General features: G+C 43.4%; 1 protein-coding gene across 1 annotated transcript in view; it reads right to left on the minus strand.

Annotated features, from left to right (window-relative positions):
* LOC114027889 (CKLF-like MARVEL transmembrane domain-containing protein 4) overlaps nt 1–6,691 on the minus strand; it is an 80,065-nt gene extending 73,374 nt beyond the window's left edge. The window contains exon 1 of the mRNA XM_027842064.1: nt 6,506–6,691. Within this exon, the coding sequence (XP_027697865.1) occupies nt 6,506–6,691 (186 nt within the window). The remainder of the gene's footprint in view (nt 1–6,505) is intronic.
* Between the last annotated feature and the right edge of the window lie 14,511 nt (nt 6,692–21,202).

Genomic DNA, 21,202 nt, shown 5'->3' on the forward strand with positions numbered 1-21,202 from the left:
GATGCTGTTTTATGACTGTCTTAGCAGTTCTATATAACATATTTTGAAGTTCTTTCTTATGTGTCCCTAATACAATTCATAAAAGGCTGGAAGGGTCTGTGGGGACATTTCATTCTGGCCCTCTCATTTTATGAATGAGGAAGCCAAGGCCTTGAAAAGGAAATGACTTACCCTTAATGGCTGAGCTGGAACTATTAGGCATTTATTGAACTATGCACAAGGCACTGTGCTAGGCCCCTGCTGACCTGGTCATTATTTCTGTATTTCCCAATAACTTGTGAAATGATCTAAGTGTTGTCAACAGAGTAACAAGCAGACCTGGGGAAAACACTTCATAGCACTGTTTCCTAGTGGCCTTTATAAGGTCTAATACTTTAGCTATATAACTTTGAATAAACTAAGACCATATTAAGAAGATAAATGTTAGTTTAGCCCTAACTTTTCAATTCTTCTCAAGTAACAGAAACATGATCACCATCAACAAATATTCATTCAACAAGCATCTATTAAATGCCTACTATGTACTAAGAACTACTCCAGCTACTGGAGATACAAATTCAAAATTGAAACAATACCTCTGTCCCCACTGGGGGAAAAGGAGTAAAGAACATGGACTACACAAGCACAAAATAAATACAAAATAATGTGGATGCAGAGAAAGAGAGAGATTCACAAGTAGGGGGACCTGTGCAGATGTAACAATGGAGAATGAATGACCACCAAAATCCAAACCTTAATGCTGAATGCCATCAGGTACCATCCTCAACCTCCCTCCTCTGCTTCAGAAGCTTCCCTACCTTCCTCTTGGCTACCTTTGGTTTAAAATCCCAAATGCCAACTCCTCATTAGGCATTTAAAGACCTTCACAATCTGGCTCCAGACCATTTATCAAGGCTTTCTCTCCTCCAGTCCATCCCTCACTCAGCAAGCAAGGTGATCTTTCTAAAGCACAAGTCTGCCCTTGTCTTCCCTATCTCCATGGGATAAACTCCGGTGGCTCCTGATCACCACAAGGATCAAATAGGAAATCTTGCTTGGCTATGGAAGCCCTTTAAGACCGGTCCCCTCCTACCTTTCCAGTCCTCTTACACCTCACCCCCTGGCCTCCCTCGAGGTCCCTCACACATATGAGGACTCTCCTTTCATTGGTTGGCCCCCATGCCTGCAATCCTGGCTTCCCTGGTTTCCTTCAAGTCTCAGCTAAAATCCTCTTCTGCAAGAAGCTTTCCCATCCTCCCTTAATGCTAGTGCTTTCACATATCTTTACAGAAATCTTATATTTGTAGTAACTTAAAACTGCACTAAGACATTTGGGACACCCTGTATAGCTGGTTTGTACATAGTCCGTTGCATAGAACCCATTAGACCGTGGGCTCCTTGACAGGAGAGACTGGTGTTTGCCTTTCTTTGCATCCCCAGTGTTTAGTATAGTGCCTGGCACACAGTGGGCTCTTAATAAATGCTTGTTTGCTTGATCTGACATTATAGATTACATCCTATACTCCAGCCAGGCATCCAAGCCTTTGCATGGACAGCCCCTCCCCCATGCCTAGAATACTTCCCTCTTCATATCAACCTTCAGTAGTATTCGTGCTAAGCCTTGGCTTTTCCTATTTCCCTTAGTATAAGGATCCCCCTCTCCCCACATACCAATAATTATTGTTTCTGTTTTTTTAATTATCCTACTTTTATTTAGCTGTGGATATGTTATATCCCTAGTAGAACTGTATTTGTTTGTATCCCCAGTGCCTGGGTAAATTAGGGTGGGAGTTGTTTCATTGTCTCTTACAGAGCTAAAATGGAAAGATCCCAAACAGCAGAGTATTCAAAAACCCTTTCCAAAGTGGGTAGGGGTGGGGGGCTGAGGGGCCCCCACCTTCCATCAAGCTTGGCAGTGCAACAGCCTTAGATTTGTAAGGGACCTCAAAGGCTGTCTAATCTAACCCTTGGCTGCACTGTGTCTCCCCTCTAGGGCATTCCCCCACCAGGGGTCATCCACTCCTCTTTGGGGAGCCTTCCAGTAAGGAACCTGGAAGTGACGGCAATGTCCTCTCTCTTGACTGGAAACCTACTCCAAGTGCACAAACCACCAACTGCTAGAAATCAATCTCAACCTCTATCTCCCTCCCTCCTTCTCTCCCTTCTGTCTGTCTCTGTCTGTCTCTCACTCTCTGTCTCTCTGTCTCTGTCTCTCTCTCTCTCTTTCTCTCTCATTGAGCCAAATCTTGCTATCCTTTACAGCTTTTCTCCCTAGTTTTTGGGGGATCACAAAATAAATTTGCTTCCTCTTTCCTTCCAGTGCTCTGTTTTAAAAACAGTCCAAAATACACTTGTTGGTTTCTTGTTTTTGCCCTTAATCCTCGAACATGTGTTTGTTGGTATTAACAAGATGACTGTTAGATGCCAACATCATACCTAATCCTTCTTCAGCAGCTAAGAAGGACTAATGAGGCTACCGATATGAAGTATATGATCTGAAGAGAGTGAATAGCTTGTTTTGACCAGTTTATAAGACCTCTCTAAAAAGGTTAGAAATACTATACAATGAAGAGTTATCATCACCATTCTGTGATGATGTGATTGAGTTTTAACTATCTTTATGTAGAGTTTGTTTTTTCCAAAAGCATTCAAGGTTCTCCACAGTTTGGCTTCCACCTCACTTACCTTTTCGGCCTATCGCTGACTATTGCCCTTCACACTTTCATCCCCAGGAAACCTATTAATAATTGTTCTCCATTCTATCCTCTCTTGCCTCTCCCATCCATGCCATCACCTACACCTGGCATTAACTCCCTGCCCAATGTGGTCTCTTCAAGGCCTGGCTTGAATGCCACCTCCTCCAGAAAGATTTCCCATATTCCTCAGCTTCAAGTCATCTTTCTCCTATCTAGCCTCACAGTATTTTTCTAGACCTTTCTTTTTAACTTGGTACATTTTAATCTCTATTATATTACATAACAACAACAATAATGACTAGCATTTCTATACTGCTTTAAGGGCTGCAAAGTGCTTACAAATATTAGCTCATTAAACAACCCCAGGATATAGATGCTACAATTATTTCCATTTTCCAGATAAGAAACCAGAGGCAGACAGAGGTTAAATGACTCGCCCTGGGTCACAGAACTAGTGAGTATCTAAAGCTGGATTTGAACTTAGGCTTTCCTATTTCAAGTCCAGCACTCTGTCTATTGTGCCACCTGGCTACTGCTTACCCTAACTTTAACCAACAATGCTATTTTTTTTTTTAGAACCTATGAGTTGTCTTTAGAGGAAAAAATAAAATAAACTAGAGCCCTATCCTTTTATGCCCCCAAGAAGGTAAGCTGCTGGTGTGAAAGAACTGTCTTACTTTATATTCATAGGATCAAATATTTAGAGGTTATCTAATCCAATCCCCTCAACTTACAAATGATAAAACTGAGGCCCCAGAGTGGTTAATTGAATTACCCAAAGTCACATAGCTAGTAAGAAACAAAGCAAGAATGATTCTCAGGGCACAATAAGGTATCTTGAATATAATAAGCATTTAAGTATTCATAAAAGCACAGGACTTAGAGACTGGAGGAACTTGAGGCAGTATCTAGTTCAATATCTTCTTTTTCCATAGGAAGAAGCTCAGGCCCAGAAAAGGAAAATAACATGACAAGGTCATACAGAGCCAAGATTCAAACCCAGGTCTTCTTACTCCAGATTCTATGTTCTTGTCACTATCCAACAGTTGTTTGTTAAATAGAATTTATCAAGTGAAGCCTGAGATCTCTAAACCTAATTGCCTCTGTCCCTTCTATCCTGTCATCCTTACTACCCTGTGTCCCCACTCCAGAGAACAGACAAATAACTATAAAGTTGCATGTCAGAGAGTGTTATTGTCTATGGCCAAAACAAAACACATCTCTGACACACCTCCTGACATGGTCCAACATCACCTTACCAAAAGGCAATAATAAATACTATTAGCTTCAATTTCTAGTCTTGAGTAGATTTTTAAAATTAATTACTGCTAAAGAACTCAGGAATAAGGTAATGATGGCATCACTTTAAAAAAGCTATTTAAGATGACCAATTCAAGTTTCCCAATTGCAGTCTCTTATTTATTTGCAAAAATCCACAGGGCAAATAATTCAATTCATTTAATATTGCTCATGTATTCCAACTGCCCAAGTGACCCAAGTTCTGGGTTACTTTATTAACTTCTGCTTACACAACTAATACTAATTTAAGTCCTTTCAAAAAAAAATGCATCCCTATCTTCCTTCCCTCTTCCCAATCCAAGCTCATCAATGATAATATATACACAAGCAAAGAGACCTGATAACTCTTGGTAAACATTACAACCTTTACCAGATAAAGTCTATCTTAAATTCAAAGGCAGCCCCACTTTCTTCCTTTAAAGCCTTTCAAATATTTCTGCAAGACTCAGGAGAATGAGTTGGTTTTCTTTTCCCCCACACAAAGGAGATAACCCTTATTCTGTAACTGTGCTATCTACAATATGCTATCTACAATCCTGAGATCTTTATTTAAAGGTGCTGACAAATTGTATTATTCCCAAGGAATGGCTGTGTCCTCTGTAAAGCACAAGGAGTTCAACACTTAGAAAAACCACTAGGTATAGTTAAGTATCCTATACTGAAAACAGATTCTTTGTCACTACCACAAACAGCCATTACTGTCACAGGATTGGGGGGGGGGAGAGAACTTTAAGAGATTCCCCAGTCCTCTCATTTTTCAGATGAGGAAACTGAGGCACAGAGAAGGGCATGTCTAGACCAAGGCCACACAGGTAAGCAATAGAACCAGGATTCAAACTAGATGCCAAATTCAGGGCTCTTTCCATTACACCACAGCTACTTTTCCAGTAAATGCACAAAACAACTGAACAACAACTCAAGGGTATAGAAATTCAAGGTAAGAGAAGTGCTGTTATGGGCTAGGAAGGCTTGCTGGAACAGAAAGTAGAGCTTGATCAAAATCATGCCATTAAGTACAGGATTTGGACAGTCCATGAGCCAGTTAGAAACTGGCACCTGGGAGGGAAAACGGGCAGGGCTTGGAAATGGAAGAAAAAACCAAACTGAGGAGAAGCAAGCCAGTGAAGAAAGATATGTTTGTGCCTAGGAGGAGACTAAAAGAAAAATAAGCTTCCTTTACTGGGTGTTTACTTCACAGACTGAGCTGAAGTCCAACCCTGTAGACTGTTAATGAGTGGGAAGGAAGAGGGCTTAAAACGCAGATGAAAACTGCAGCTGAAAACTGATCCCTGCTGTCAGTAAGAGTAGTATCTGTTGTGGAAGCATGAGGAAGAACAGACCTGGGAACCAGGCAGAGAGGCACAGAATAGCCAAGGAAAAGGTTGCTCTTAAGCCCAGCTACTCAACTTCAGGTTGTTTTGAAACTTCTTGTGAAAAAGAAAAGAACAGAACAGGCCTAGAGAAGGCAGGGTGGGACTGGTGCCCACTGGAAGGAGAAGGAGGAGAAGAAGGAGAAGGACAAGGAGGAGGAGGAGGACTGGGTGTGCCCTGCCTGGACCCAGATGTGAAGAAGAAAGTACAAAAGGCACCACCAGTTAAGAGTCTTTTTAGGAGCTATCCCAAACGAAAAGTCACAGGTACCAGGGCTAAAGAAGCTATCATAATAGTGAAAAGTCAGGACATCCAGTTCTGCCAACAATTCACAGTGTGGCTTTGGACCGGTCATTTCACCTGGCTAGGTCTCCATTTCCTTATTTGTGACACCAGGTGATGGGCACTGGGAATGGGAAAGAGTCAGGAATCAGCACCTGAGGAAGAATGAAAGGAAGATGGGGCCCATGGGGGGGGGGGGCGCGGGAAGGGGAGAGCCAAGCACAACACACAAGCTCGTGGAAGTAACCTGAAGAAAGAAGACCCAGTTGCTTTGAAGGGGAAGACAACAAGACCTAGAGGGACCACAAGGAAAGGAAAAACCCACGTCTGGGGCGTGGGAGGGGGAAATTATTCCTGGGGAGTGGGGAGGGAGACCTTAGGGGAGTCTGCTGTGGCGAGAAAGCGAAAACCGATGTCTAGGGAGAGAAAAGAAGAACTGGAATGGGAGAACACCATTTGACCACAATGGGGACCCCTTGCAGGGGCACGGGGGTGGTACTCCCTTGTTTGGGGGGGAATCCCCTGACTAGCTGAGGCGTGGGGCGGGGGGAGAACTTTGGCCCGGACAGTGCAGGGAGGGGGACCCTTTGCCTCAGGCAGGGATATCGACAGGATTGAGGAGACCCCTTGACTTGTGCGGGACTGGGGGGTAGGGGGTTGCAGGGCTAGGGGGAGGGGAACCCCTTGGCTTGGGGGCAGGGCTGGCTGGGGGGATCCTCCTGGGTCGGAGGGACTCCCTCCGGCTCTGGGGGGATCCCCGGGGTCGCGGAGCAGCGCTGGCTGGGGGGACCCCTGGGGCCGCAGGGCAGCGCTGGCTCGGGGTGGGGGTTGCGGGGTGGGGGTCTCCGGGCTCCTGGGCCCCCCAGAGCGGCACCTACCACTTGGGCCAGCTTGAGGCGGCCCGGGGCGCGGCGCAGGTAGTCGGGGTGGCAGCGGAGGCCGCCCAGCCCGCGGCGCTGGCTCACGGGCTCCGTGGTGGGCTGGTAGGGGCTGCTGGCCCCCGAGATCATGGAGGTGCTCGAGGCCTCGCCCTCGAAGCCGTCCAGCTCCTCGCCGCTCCGCATGCTGGCTCCCCGGGCGGCGGGCCTCCCTCAACGGGGCCACACCGGCTGCATCGCGGGCCCGGCCCGGCCTGGGCGGAGGGACCCGGAGCCGCCGCCGCCGATGCCGCGAGGCCGCCGCCGCCGTTGCCGCCTCCTCGGGCTCCCGGGGCTCCTGGCGCTCGGGCGCCGCCTCCTCTCGGCGGCGGAAAGGGAGGGAGGGGCAGGAGGGGCGGGAGGGGCGGGAGGAGCGAGGGAGGGGCGGGCGGGAAGGGGGGAGGGGGCGTCCGCTGCTCCGCGGCCGCCGCAAGATCCCTCCCTCCCCCGCCCGCTCACCTGCAGCGGCCGCCCCGCCTCCAGCCCCCGCCCTCGCCCCCGTCCCCGTCCCACCCCCACCGCGAGACCTGGACCCTGCCCACCCCGAGCACGGGGGCGGGGGAGAGAGGGTGGAAGGGGAAAGAGAAGGGGCGCCCTGGACCCTTCCCCGCCAAGCCAAGAGGGCAGAGGAGGAAAGGGGACTGCGGGGACCCAGAAGGGGCGGAATCATACCTAGCGAGGGGTGGTAACTGAAGGGGACTGTGCCTCAGGACAGCAGGAGAGGAAGGAGCTGAAGTTAGCAATAGAAGGGGAGGAGGGGGCTCCGCTTAGCCGAGGGGGCGTGCGTGGACAGCCTCGGGAGAAGAACTGAGGGGGGAGGGGTGGCTGCCTTCCAAGGAGGGAGCAGAAGAGGGGAGGGGGCTGAGGAGAGGTTAGCTACTCCTCCGGGCAACCAGAGGGGAAAGAAATTTGCGGGGGCCAGGACCAACTGCATTGAGGCTGGGGGTGGTGGCGGCTAGGAACTGAGGGGGCTGCTTCCTGAGCAGAGTTGTAGAAGGAAAGGGAGGCCTGAAACATAGAGAGGATTTCTTAGGGAGTAAGGTGAACCTAAATTCAAATCCTGCTTCAGACACTAGTTGTGTGTTGTTCAGTTGTGTCTGCCTCTTGGTGACCCACCCCATGGACCATAAAGTCTGTCCAAGTTCGTGTTCGTTGTTTCCAAGACATTATCAATCCATCTCATCCTCTGTATGACCTTGGGCAAATCACTTCAGTTCTCTCCTCCTGTTTCCTCAATTACTGTAAAACTTGAATAATAACAGCACTTACCTCCCAGGGTTGTTGTGAGATTAAAATGTGATAATATTTGCAAACCTTAAAGCTATTATATTATATACGACTATTAAATTCTTGCTAAAGTAATGCTTCTGGACTGAGGGTCTGCCACCTGAGAGCAAAGGGAGCTTGCAGTGGTTTGAGGGAATTTGACTTGAGGAATTCTGGAACTTCCTCACAGAGAATGAATCAGCTCCTTCTGTGTAATTGGTTGGGAAGATTAGTGGCTGGAGGGATAGTGGCAACAGTACTTGATTAGGAGTGGGAAGAACTTGGGTTTGATTTGTAGTAGCTGTTTGACTATGGGCAAGTCACATCCTCTCTGGGCTTCATCTCCTCTAGGAATTCTAGTTAAGCTTGTGCCCAAGCTATGTTTTTCTTTGAGGCTTTGCTTACAGATGTTTTGGAGTCATTCTCTTCTCTGTTTGGTTCTTGAGCAAACCTGTCACCATAATAGCTTTTTATGGTGGGATTCTTTTTTTGGGTTGGATCATTCTTCCAGTCTACTCCCTGAGGTCATTTTTTTTGTTTATTTTGTTTTGTTTTGTTGGTTAAGGCCACTCTCAGCACTTCTTGAGAGAATTCGAGCTGGTCTTGATTTTGCCTTCTTGAGATCCTGAGTATTGTGTTAATTGAGGATCTAATGTACAGCTCGATTTGGAGACCTTCAAGTCTTCAGTGCTTTCAAAGTGGTCTAATGCAGGACAGTGTCTGATCACTGGCTCCTCTGGTCTGAGCTCTGAAAGTTTTGTGGGTCTGGGTCTGATAAACAAGATTTTTGACCCACTGTCTTTGGAGTTTCTGTAGACTACTGCTGCTGGACTGCCCAACTATCAACCAGCTGGAAAGCTCTGCTGGTTCAGTATCAGAACTACAGGCTTCCCTTTGGTCTGGGGTTTCCACCCAGGTTATTTAGTTGCAGCCTTCAGACTGGTCTGTAGGTTGGAACTACTGTTTACATCTAAACTTCCTACTTGCCTGGTACCTGGCCTATGGTTGGCAACCACTCTTCACCCTGAAACATCTCCCCTAGGCTCAGGTCCCCTCCTCATTTCACCCTGGATCTGTGACTTGAAACTGGGTAGTAGGAGACTGAATTGCCTCTTGGCTCTGTTCCTGAACAAAGTCCCTTTGCGCTGGGTCTGATACTCTTCTGTTATACATTTTCGCCCTTCCCTGGAATGCTTCTGGTCAGATCCTGTGTCAATAAACTTCTTTCTGTCCCTCTGTGCTGACTTGGGCTGGAAAAATGACTCACTGTGATTTTTTTTCTTGGATTTCTTTATAAGGATTTAATCTGATGTGTTTTCTAGATATGTTTGGAGAGATGGGCGAGCTCCCTGTGCCTCTTCTTGCTGCTCTGCCATCTTGGCTCCACCTCAACCCCAGATCCATTTCACACTGTTGTCTAGTCACTCCATTTTAATGTAAGCTCTCTGAGGACAAGGACGGTTTCGTTTTTATTTTTGTGCCCCCAGTGTCTACAATGTAGCAAGTGCTTGATGAATTGTACTGAATGTCTCCCCTATCTTGTACTAATGCAAGTTTATTTTTGAACCCAAGTACGAGACTTCACATTAATCCCCATTTTCATCTCACAGGTTTGTTGTGAGAAAAGTGCTTTTAAAAGTATTATATGGAGATGAGCCATTAATATTTTCAATTTTTTCTGTTGCTTTTTGTTTTTCTTCCATAGTAATTTCTCCTTAAACTATTTCCCCCATTAGCCCCACCTTCTTCTAAGAAGGAAAAATATTTTTAAAAATCTGGGGACACAACTGACCATGTTGTATACAACATTCTACATCTATTAGTCCCCTACCCTCTGTGCAGGGGGAGTCGGGGAAGAAGGGGGGAAATATATTTCATCATCAGTTCTCTGCAACTGAGCTTGGTCATTAAGGTTAATCAATTTGGTTGTCTTTTAGCATTGTTTTCTTTCATGTTATTGTAGTGATTACATATATTTTTCTGGTTCTACTTACTTTTCTCACTCTGCTTCAGTTAATACAAGTCTTCTCATGTTTCTCTTGTGGAAGCATATTCAAAATCTCCCTTTTAATTCAACTGAAAATATTAAGAAATAAATATTTCTCTAGTCTAAAGTCCTTTTCTGGATTATTCTTGCTTTCCCTTACTTAGGCCTAACTCTTCTTTTAGGAAAGTATGTAAAAGGTCAAGAATGAAAGCTAAGGCCCTGGGAAATGGGGTTAAGGGTGGTAAGCAAACTTCAACCAAGAAATTCCTCTTGTTTAGTTAAGATCTTTGCCTTCCCCATCCCCAGAAAGGATGACAATTGAGATCCACCCAAGGGCAGGACCCTTTTTTCCCATTGTGAAAGTATCCTCATGGTATTGACAGGAGATCCCTTAAGGGGAATGGTCAAAGAGAGATGAGTGGTTTTAGAAGGTGATTCTCCAGAAAGATCTAGTGACTATTGTTCAATTAGATGGAGTAGAGTCTTAACCCAAAACTGTTTTTTTTATCATATTGTGACATTTTTCTTGTCTATTCCTATAAATGTTCATAATAATAACAATAATAATAGCTAACAATAATATCTGCTATGTGCCAGGCACCATGCCAAGTGCTTTACAGATATTATCTCATTTGATCCTACTAAAAAATGTTTAATGGTAGAGGCATCTGAGGGGATGAGAAGACTACTGGCTTGGGCATCTCTCTTTTCTCTCTCTCTTTCTCACACACACACACACACACACACACACACACACACACTTGAAAACTCTTGGATTCCTTCAATTTAGAAGAATGATCAGTTTTTAAAAAATTGTTTCTGGCACATCTGTGCCTAAAATCCAGAGTACACTATTCATATTTTTTCCAAACACTCTGAATTTCTCATACTCATCATTTCTTATGGCACAGCTAGTATTAATATGAAGCAAATGACCCTATACTCAAACTCTTCAGGAAAAAATTCATGAGGGTAACCCAGGTTTTTGACAGTCGACTTGTTCCTTCTTGGTCTTCTTTCACAGAATCTTAATCCATCTCCTAGACCCTGAGTATAGGTGTCTGCCAGGGTTCTGTCCCTGTTCCTCCTCTCTTCTTTCTGTAAGCGCTTTTCCTCATAGATCTCATTAGCTCCCACAAGTTCAGGTATCACCTGTACATGGATAATTCCCAGAGCTGCAAATCTAACTCCAGCTATGCAACATCAGCTGCCTGTTAGATATCTCCTCCCCGAAATCACACCAGCACCTCAAACTCAACATGTCTAAAACATGATCGCCTCCCACTAAACTTACCACTCCTATAAAATTCCCAATTTCTGCCACTATCCTAGTTTAGGGCCTCATCTCCTCTCACCTCTTCTATTGCAATAGGCAAGATATTCTTGCTTCTAGTCTCTCTGTTCACCAAGCCAGCATCCCAATAGCTGTCAAAAATAATCTTCCTAAGGCATACATGTCACCTGTTTAAAAAATAAAATAGGGGCAGCTAGGTGGCGCAGTGGATAGAACACCAGCTCTGAAATCAGGAGGACCTGAGTTCAAATCCAGACTCAGACCAAACACTTGACACTAGCTGTGTGACCCTGAGCAAGTCACTTAACCCCAATTGCCTTAAAAAAAGTTAGTTATAAATAAAATAAAATAAAACAAAAAATCTCCTGGGTCCTCTCAATGGCATAAAATATAAAGCCCCCCCAAACCTGACTTGCATCTACCTTTCCTGCCATATTTCATATTCCTCCCCTAAACAACGAACTTTTCCCAGACCTCAACATTCCATCTTCCACCTCCATGCATTGGCATAAGCTGTCCTCCATGCTTTGAATGTACTCCTTCCAGAAGCCTTGTCTTCCTTCAAGGTTCAGTTCAGGTAACACCTCCATGCAGCCTTCCCTGATCACCCGATTGTTAGTATCCTCTTCTTTCTCAATTTTTCTTGTATACATCTATTTGTATACATAGTGAACTCACTACCTCCTTCTCTCATCCCCATCCAAATAGAATATATGTTCCCTGAAAGCAGGGACATGTTTCCTTTGGGTCCTGTTCTCCCCAGTGCCTAGTAAACAGAGTGTCTTTACACTCAGAAGGTACCTAATATGTTTGCTGAATTGAGCTGAATCTGGGGAGATGGTTGATACAGTGCTGATACTCAAGGCTGGTACTCAATAAATGTTTATTAATTTTTAAAAATCCATGGAGAAATTATTACAGTCAAATTCCTGGTACAAAAACTCCCCAGCAGATTTGAAATTGTTTTGCCTTCTCTCATTTGGGCATCTCTCTTTTCTCTCTGTCTGTCTTACACACACACACACACACACACACACACATACACTTGAAAACTCTTGGATTGCTTCAATTTAGAAGAATGATCAGTTTTTTAAAAATTGTTTCTGGCACATCTGTGCCTAAAATCCAGAGTACACTATTCATATTTTTTCCAAACACTCTGAATTTCTCATACTCATCATTTCTTATGGCACAGCTAGCATTAATATGAAGCAAATGACCCTATACTCAAACTAAACATTCAGTGAAGGCTAATTAAGAACATTAATCATGGTCCTATTTGTAATTCTGTTCTGATAGATGCTTGTACATTAATTTGTACATTAATGTGACTCGAAGGACTCTGGGCTTGCAGAGACCCCATTCCAATTCTAGGGGCTGATCCCAAGAGTGTTGGGTTCTATTTTTGTTTAAATGCCCCCATTCCAAAGTAAAATTTCAGGCATATTTGAACAAAGCTTAGGTATGGCTTGTATTTAGGTTTCCCCAAAGATGAGCAACAGGGCTCCACATACCCCCAAAGCCCCACATGTTAAAATTGATTATCTGAAATAAAAAGGAAACTGAGAACAAAATTACAGAGCTATCTATAATTTAATCTGCAAGGCTAATATTTGTATATTAAACCAGGTCACCTGACTCCTCAGAGGTCAGAGACAAGGAGATGGTTTTTTATAATAAGAAAGAGGAACTGGAAAAAAATTATAGAAACTTGTTCTGAACATAATTCAATTAGACAAGGCAGGTCACCTGATTAGTTAGATTCTCCCAGACTTTCTTAATCCTATGGCAGAAATCCTTTCCTCCAGGTAACCAGAAAGTGTACTGGGAAAGAAGAACTTGTGGTCAGTGGTTAGCAGTCACCGGGTGGGGTGGTGACTGCTAACCACTGACCACAAGTTCTTCCTTAGCAGAGTCAATGACCCAACTTAGACTCTAGCTAAAGAAAAATAAAAGGGGTCTTAACTTCTGGCTAACATTTCTCCAGCTGCCAGAAAGAGGAACTTGGTCTGTGGTCAACTCTGCTTTCTTCTTAGCCTTTGGTCAATCCCCCTTTCTGCTAGAAAGGGGAACTTAGCCTTTCGAAATCTTATAATCTCATGATTGTCTAATTCTTCTAAATTATCTGCCACTGAATAACAAAGTCTTCTCAATCTATCTAGTCACTAAATCTATAGATAACCTAGACTTAAGAGACTATCTATGTTTGTTAGCTTAGTTTAGGGCTAGCTCTTCTAAAGAAGAGAGCCTAATCCTATAATCAAACTAAAAATAAAGCAATCAAAAAGAGCTCATTTCTTTTTCACAGAAAGGGACTCAACATACAATATGGATAGCAGATAATGGGACAGCTTTTATTTCTTTTCTTGTGTGAGGCAACTGGGGTTAAGTGACTAGCTGTCACACAGCTAGTGAGTGTTATGTGTCTGAGGTCACATTTGAACTCAGGTCCTCCTGACTCCCAGGCAAGTGCTTCATCCACTGCACCACCTAGCTGCCCCCCGACAGCTTTTATTTCAACCAACCAACAGAGGAAATACATACGATGCAAAGTCCTCACGGAACTCATAAACAAATACAGAAACAAAGAACATTCAAATAACCCAACAGGCAAACAACTATGTACAAACATACATGGACAGGATAAATTGAAAATAATCAACAGAGAGAAGGCACTAGAATTGAGAGGGATTGGGAAAGGCTTCTTGTAGAAGGAAGGATTTTAGCAGGAACTTCAAGGAAGCCTGGGAAATCTGAAAACTGGGGATAAAGTGTCTAGTGCAAGGAATGGTAAGGAAGCCATTGTCACTGGATTGCAGAGAACATGGGGTAAATATGGGGGGGAGGGGACATTTCAGCTATATCCCCTGAGAAGGATTCCCTTGGAGGAAAGGGAAGCATCTCAGTCTTGGCCTTAATCTTCTACCCCCACTCCTTGGCCAGAAGATACCTTTGCAAACTGTAGAGGCTGGTAGATTTTGGCCTTCCTATATTACCATCAGCATCCGTCTCCCTGATAGGCAGGCATAAGGGTTTGTCTCAGGAACCAAGGACAAGGTGGATACAGATTCACAACTCTACAAGGGGTCCAACTTCTTCTTTAGCAGTTCAAATCTGGCCTAAGAGGGGCAGCTAGGTGGTGCAGTGGATAGAGCACCGGCCCTGGATTCAGGAGGACCTGAGTTCAAATTCGGCTTCAGACACATAACACTTACTAGCTGTGTGACCCTAGGCAAGTCACTTAACCCCACTGCCTAACCCCCCCCCCAAAAAAAACCAAACAAATCTGGCCTAAGATACTTACTAGCTGTGTAGCAAGTCACTTCCCTCTGTTTGCCTCAGTTTCCTTATCTGTAAAATGAGCTGGAGAATGAAATGGCAAACCACTCCAGGGTCTTTGCCAAGAAACCCCAAATGGAGTCACAAAGAGTCAGACGTGATTTAAAAATGACACAACAACAACAAAAATTCAGTCAATGGATTTAACTTCTAGGGAGGTAGTGTGATATAGGAGAAAGCCTGTTGGATTTGGAATCAGAAAAACCTGAGTTCCAATCTCAGCTATGCTATTACTCTTTTTCAACTTTCCCTTCTTTGGACTTAAGTGTCTTTATCTGTAAAATGAGAAGGTTGGGCTGGATGTCCTTTAAATTACTTCCCAGCTCTAGTATGGCCACCCAAAAAAAGGAGCATCATCCTTGGAGCTGGATTCAAAGCCCAGTTCCATCATTATCTATAAGGGTATCTTTGGGCAAGTTGCTTCATTCTTTGGAGCTTCATTTTCCTTATTTGTAAAACAGGGATTACAATTGTGTGCTATCCAAATCACAAGATTGTGGTAAAGAAAGGGGTTTTTTTAATATAAATTTTAATGTTACAGGAAATATAAATTGAAATTATTATTCTCTAAACAAATATAGATAATGATGAACAAAAAATTTAAGGTATAAATAAGTAGCAGGAATATTTTTCAATATAAAGTTGAAAGATCCCATCTCCTTGAGGAAAAAAGGAAACAAGCATTTATTAAGTACCTACTGTATGCCAGGCAGTGGGCTAAGCACTTTCCAAATATTATCTCATTTGATTCTCATAACAGCTCTGGGAGGTACTATTATTATGCCTATTTTACAGTTGAGGAAACTGAGATGACAAAAGTTAAGTAACTTGCTTAGGGTCATGTAGCTAGTAAGTATCTGAGGCTGGATTTGAACTCAAGTCTCCTTGAGTCCAGGCCTACCACTCTGTCCACTGTGCCGTCTACCAATATCTAACTGCCTTCACAACATTTTTCCCATAGTTCCATATAGCTGAAAATTATGCAACATTATGATGGCAGAAGAATCAGTGTAGCAAAGGGCAATGAATAGAAACATAGCTGCAATCAGAGGGCCTCTGGTTCTTGGTCAAATTCCAAGAAGGCTGGAGTATCTACGCTACACATTAGTCAATCAAAAACAATAAGAATGTCTATCAAAGCAAAGCCAGCTAGTAACACTATCAATAGGTCTATATTAGGATTGAGGTCACATTTGTATCTCCAGCCCTTAGTACAGTGTCTGGCATATAGTAGGTGCTTAATAAATGTTTGTTGGTGGGGCAGCTAGGTGGCAAAGTGAATAGAGCACTAGCCCTGGAGTCAAGAGGACCTGAATTCAAATCCAGCCTCAGAACATAACACTTACTAGCTGTGTGACCCTGGGTCACTTAACCTGATTACCTAGCAAATAAATAAATGTTTGTTGACTATTGCCTAGCACTCATACAAAAGATGGTTGTATTGAAACACTGAAGTACAATTTATAGCAATTTAACAGTGATTTTAAGTACAAGCAACAAGCAGCTATGACAAAGAAACATGGAAAATGAATACTTCTATTGATTTGAATGTTCAGATAGTGAAAACCTTGGTTTCTAACAACTTGTATTTCCAAAATGTCCCTCTTGAGAGGATATCAAATAAAAGCCAAGGCAATCAGAATGTAACTGGAATGAATACAAATCTACTTCAGGGTTTGAAAGAGCTGCCACTTAGCAAAAATGCCCAGCCTGACTTCCTCTCCCATTGTTTCCACATGACCTACTGAAGAAAGGGGCCTCTGGTTCTCGGTCAAATTCCAAGGCAAAACTGAGCAGTGATTATAGTTAACTGCACCTTAAGAAAGAATGTGCCCTTTCCATCTCCTCCCTTGGAAATGCACTGGAAATTGCCACCAAAAAAAACCCATCAGTTGGGATTTTCCAGTTTGACATTCTTTCACTTTCTTATGACTAAGCGCATACTCAACCAACTTTTTCACCACAGTAATCCCTATGGGAATCCCACCACTCTAGGTTAAATTCATAGTTTCTTGCTCACTTGGGTTAGAGCCAAATTCTGATTATCTCTTTTATTCAGGCTCCTTCCTTCTCCACCATATCTAGTAGGCTACCTTTTGGTTTTTTTTCTTTATTACAAAGAGAAGGAAAAGAACATGGATAAAATGCTGGAGTGAGGAAAAACATGAGTTCAAATCCAGCCTCAGGGACATTTATTAGCTTCTATTTAACCTCTATTTAACTTCTGTCTCAGTTTCCTTATCTGTAAAACAATAATAATGATGATGATGATAGTGATAATAGCACCTATCTCCCAGGGTTGATTTGAGAATAAAATGAGATCATGTTTGTGAAGTGCTTTGCAACTCTCAAAGTGCTTTGTAAATGCTATGATAATCAAAAGAATCATAGGAGAGAGTGATGAAAAGATTGGCCATGGTACAGTTTGGGTATTTTCAGTAAGTTTCATTCATAGTTGTGCTCCTCATACTAATCATGGTCATTCTGGTATTGTAGTAGAGAGTGGCTGTTGCCTAGTTGCAGATTCTTCAAGACCCCATTTGGGGTTTTCTCGGATTGGTTTGCCACTTCCTTCTCCAGCTCATCTTACAGATGAGGAAACTGAGGCAACAGGGGTAACTTGCCCAGGGTCACACAGCTGGTAAGTTTCTGAGGCTAGATTTGAACTTAGGTCTTCATGACTCCAGGCTCAGTGCTCTAAGCACTGTACCACTTAGTTGCCTGTCATAGAGAGAACATTCATTTTATTTGGATCCATGAGACTTCTGCCAAACATGGTGGAGTGGAAAGAAAACTGAACATGAAGTAGCAGGATCATAGATTTAGAGCAGGAAGGGATCTCAAAGGTCATCTCTTCCAACCTCCTATTTTACAGATGAGGAAACTGAGGCCCACAGAAATTAAGTGACTTGCCCAAGGTCATACAGGTCACAAGCAAGCAAAATGAGATTTAAATCTAGGTTCTCTGATGCTGGAGCTAATGTCACCTAACTTGAGTCTCAGTTCTCTTACCAATGAAATGAATATGCTAGAACTTGTAGACAGGTGCCAGAGCTTGTGTTATTAGAGGGAGTTTCATACTCTACATTTATATAGTCCCATTAAGTTTTGCAAAACACTCTGCCTACATTATGTGGTTTGGATGACTTACCTTACAGGGTTATTATGAGGAAAGTCTTTTGTAAGCCCTAAAGCACAAAAGAAATCTGAGTCATTGTTCCTCCACTGAAATACCTCCTCTCATGCTTCATAGTAGTGTAGAATTTAGCCTGGGCTCTGGAAGGCTGCATCAACTCTGGCAGATCTAAGCTAGAAATTCAACAAATTTCATCCACAACTATATGGAAGGCACTGTGCTAAATGCTCTTCTCAATGTCCCTATTTCTCTTGAAGACACCACTATCTTGGCAGTCTCCCAAGCTCGTAACCTTGGCATTATTCTGGAATCTTTGCTCTCTCTCACCCAATACATCCAGTTAGTTGCCAAATCCTGCCATTTCTACCTTCATGTCATCCCTTTGACCCAGTCCTCCTCAAACAACTGACACATTAGTCTGAGCCCTCATCACGTCTCATCTAGATCATTGCAACAGCCTTCTAATTGGTGTCTCTGCTTCAAGCCTCTTCCCTCTCCAGTCCATCCTCCACACCACTCCAAAGTAATTTTCCTTAAACAGAGATCTGACCATATGGCTCCCCTACCCAACCAACTCTAGTGGCTTCTTATTGCCTTGAAATGAAATACATACTCTTCTCTGTTCCTTTACAGTGGCCATCCCACATCCCTAGAACTGACTCCTTTCTTCCCTCCACTCGAGTCCCTCTTCCTTGAAGATCCAGATCTTCCTGTAAGATCACTGGCAAATGCCTTTCCAGGTCCTTCCACCTGCTAGTGTCCTCCCTCTCAAACTATTTTGTATTTAACTGCTTGGTCTATTTTTACTTAGTAACTTTACCTTTATGCTCTCTGCATTTTCATAGGTACTTGTCTCACCCATTAGAGCACAAGCTCCTTGTGAGGAGGGATTGTTTCATACTTTATCCTTGTATCCTCAGTGCCTAGTATATAGTGAGTGACCTGCCACTCCTTACCCTACAGCATCTGTCCACCACATCAGCTTCATTCTCTCATTGGTGAGTTCCTCCAGGCACTTTCATTTTGGGGAGACATGCAGACCAGACAACCTTCATTTTAGGGTCTGCTTCTGACTTTCCAGTCTTTGACATCATGCTGTTTTAGCTGCTGTCTGACCCTGACACATCTCTCTGCCATGCCTGCTCCTTTCTCCCAATGGTGAGGTGCTCCTAGAGTCTCGGAAGTGCCCAGGCCAGACAATCTTCATTCCCATCCCAGCCCTACTTTGGACTTTCCATTCTTTGACCACATGCCCCAATTTGGATACCTTTTCCACACCTTCCAGTTTTTAGTTCCCTTTTGTGTGTTGTCTTTCTCCATTAGAATGTAAGCTCCCTGAGGGCAGGGACTGTCTTTCTTTTTGCTTATATTTATATTCCCTGTGTTTGGTACAGTGCCATGCTAGGGATACAAGTATGCACATAGTAAATCCTTAATAGTGCAGCTAGGTGGCTCAGTGGATAGAACACTGGACCTGGAGTCAAGAAGACTTGAGTTCAAATCTGACTTCAGACCCTTACTAGCTGGGTGACCCTGGGCAAGTCACTTAACTTCTGTTTGCCTTAATCCACTGGAGAAGGAAATGGCAAACCTTTCCAGTATCTTTGCCAAGAAAACCCCAGGGACAATATTGGTGTGCTATGGTCCACAGGGTCACGAAGACTGAACAACAACAAGCACTTCATATATGCTTGTTGCCTTAATAAGTGATCAGTAGGGGACATAATTGTATTCTATTTGGAAGGCTTTGAATATTGGCCCAGAATTGTGCTGCACATTTTGTTGTCCCAGGACCAATCTAGTGAAGTTCAGAAGGGGTCATTAGCAGTCTGGCCAATTGGGTAATGAAATTTTTGGCTGTAGCAGCTCTCAAGGATAATCTAAGTCATAGAAGAGTTGCAATCTGTTTCAGTGGGAGAAGGATACACACCATCCTTGCAGTATTTAAACATTATGATTAATGGCTGTATGACCTTAGGCAAGTCAAAACCTTTCTGACTCTTTTTTCTCATCTGCAAAATGGGCCTGTGCAGGTAAAAGGTTTAATTATAAAGTGCTAGATAAACCGGCAAACATATGTAATCATCAGTAAACATATGTAAGCTGAGTTCCGAAGCTCATTACATTAGTATGGGATTCTATCATTGGTAGAGATCAATACTTTGTGCCATCATTAGGGGGTGGAGTTGACATGGAAGAAAATACACCCCAGACTCTAGAATCTCTTCAAGCTCTGCAATCACTTTGGGTGCTTCTGGCTTCCAGCTTTGAAATAGAAGGTGGAAGATGCCAAAACTCAGTAAGGTTGTTGCTGAAAGGAGAATAAGACTCTGGGAAGAAGTTGACATAAGAGGAGCTGGATGTCCCTGTCCCCAACTTGCTATCCACTAGAGACCTCAGGGAATTTTCCCCTTGGGTAAGATAAGGGACTCTCTTGGTTGAGCTATTACCTTACTCCCAATGGGAGAGCTCCCAGACCTCACCCAGGGGGGAAATTCCAAAGTCTCTAGTGTGGAGAGTCCCATACCAATGGGCTTTGGGACTTGGGTTACACATACATATATATTTAGCTGATTTTTATAACGCACTTCCTAGTTTACAAAAAGTATTACAGATATTTCAGGTGAGCTTCGTAACAAATCTGCGAGGTAGGTACTACAGGCATTTGGGATTAGGGACTAGACCTGTGATTTCATGGAGGGAATTCCCAAATGTGGGGCATCAAGGACCCCCACACCACCCTTTACTTCGTTAGGCTTCATATTCTCAAATAATTTTGATGATGGTCAGTTGTTTCAGTTGTGTCCAACTCTTCATGACCCTATTTGGGGTTTTCTTGGCAAAGACAGCACTCTCTCCACTACATTGCTGTCTATTCTTGCTGTTAGAAGGAATAAATCTTTGATTTCTTCAGTTAGTGGAAGTATCATTTGAGCTCACCTTTGATCAGGTGTAAAGGAGAATCCTTAGAAGTAGTGGTCAAAAGGAAGGATTGAGAGGTTTTGGTATAACATGTCAGTGCTCTTCAGGGCACACTGACATTTTGAGTTACTATTGTTCTGAGAATTCTGATCCCTTGTTAATCTTGACTATGGACTTTTGTCTATTGTATGAGAATACTATAAATTGCCATTCCAAAATGATGTATTAGATTCTTCAAAGGCATATGGAAACTATGCCCTCTCTCTCTCTCCCTCAAACTCTTCCACCCTTCCCTCTTTTTCCCCTTCTCTCTCTCTGTCTCTCTCTCTCTCTTTCTCACTCTCCTTCCCTCCCACTCTCCCTCTATCTCTCATACTCTCTCTAGAAATGTTTAGAATTTGTTGTTCAGTTGCTTTTCAGTTGTGTCCAACTCTTCATGACCCCATTTTGGGTTTTCTTGCTGAAGATACTGGAGTGGCTTGCCATTTCCTTCTCCAGCCCACTTCACAGCTGAGGAAACTGAGGCAGCATTATGTGACTTGTTCAGGGTCATGCAGCTAGTAAGTCTAATTGTAGTAAATTGGATCTTCCTGACTCCAGGCCCAGTGTCAGTGTGCCACTTAACTGCCCATGTTTAGAATTAGTTTAATTTAAATGGATAAAATTTTGGTGAGCTCCAGCCTAAAATGCAGAGTACGGTATTTTCTTCCACAA

Source organism: Vombatus ursinus, unplaced genomic scaffold (assembly GCF_900497805.2).
Source record: "Vombatus ursinus unplaced genomic scaffold, bare-nosed wombat genome assembly UNPS02014864.1, whole genome shotgun sequence".
NCBI lineage: Eukaryota > Metazoa > Chordata > Mammalia > Diprotodontia > Vombatidae > Vombatus > Vombatus ursinus.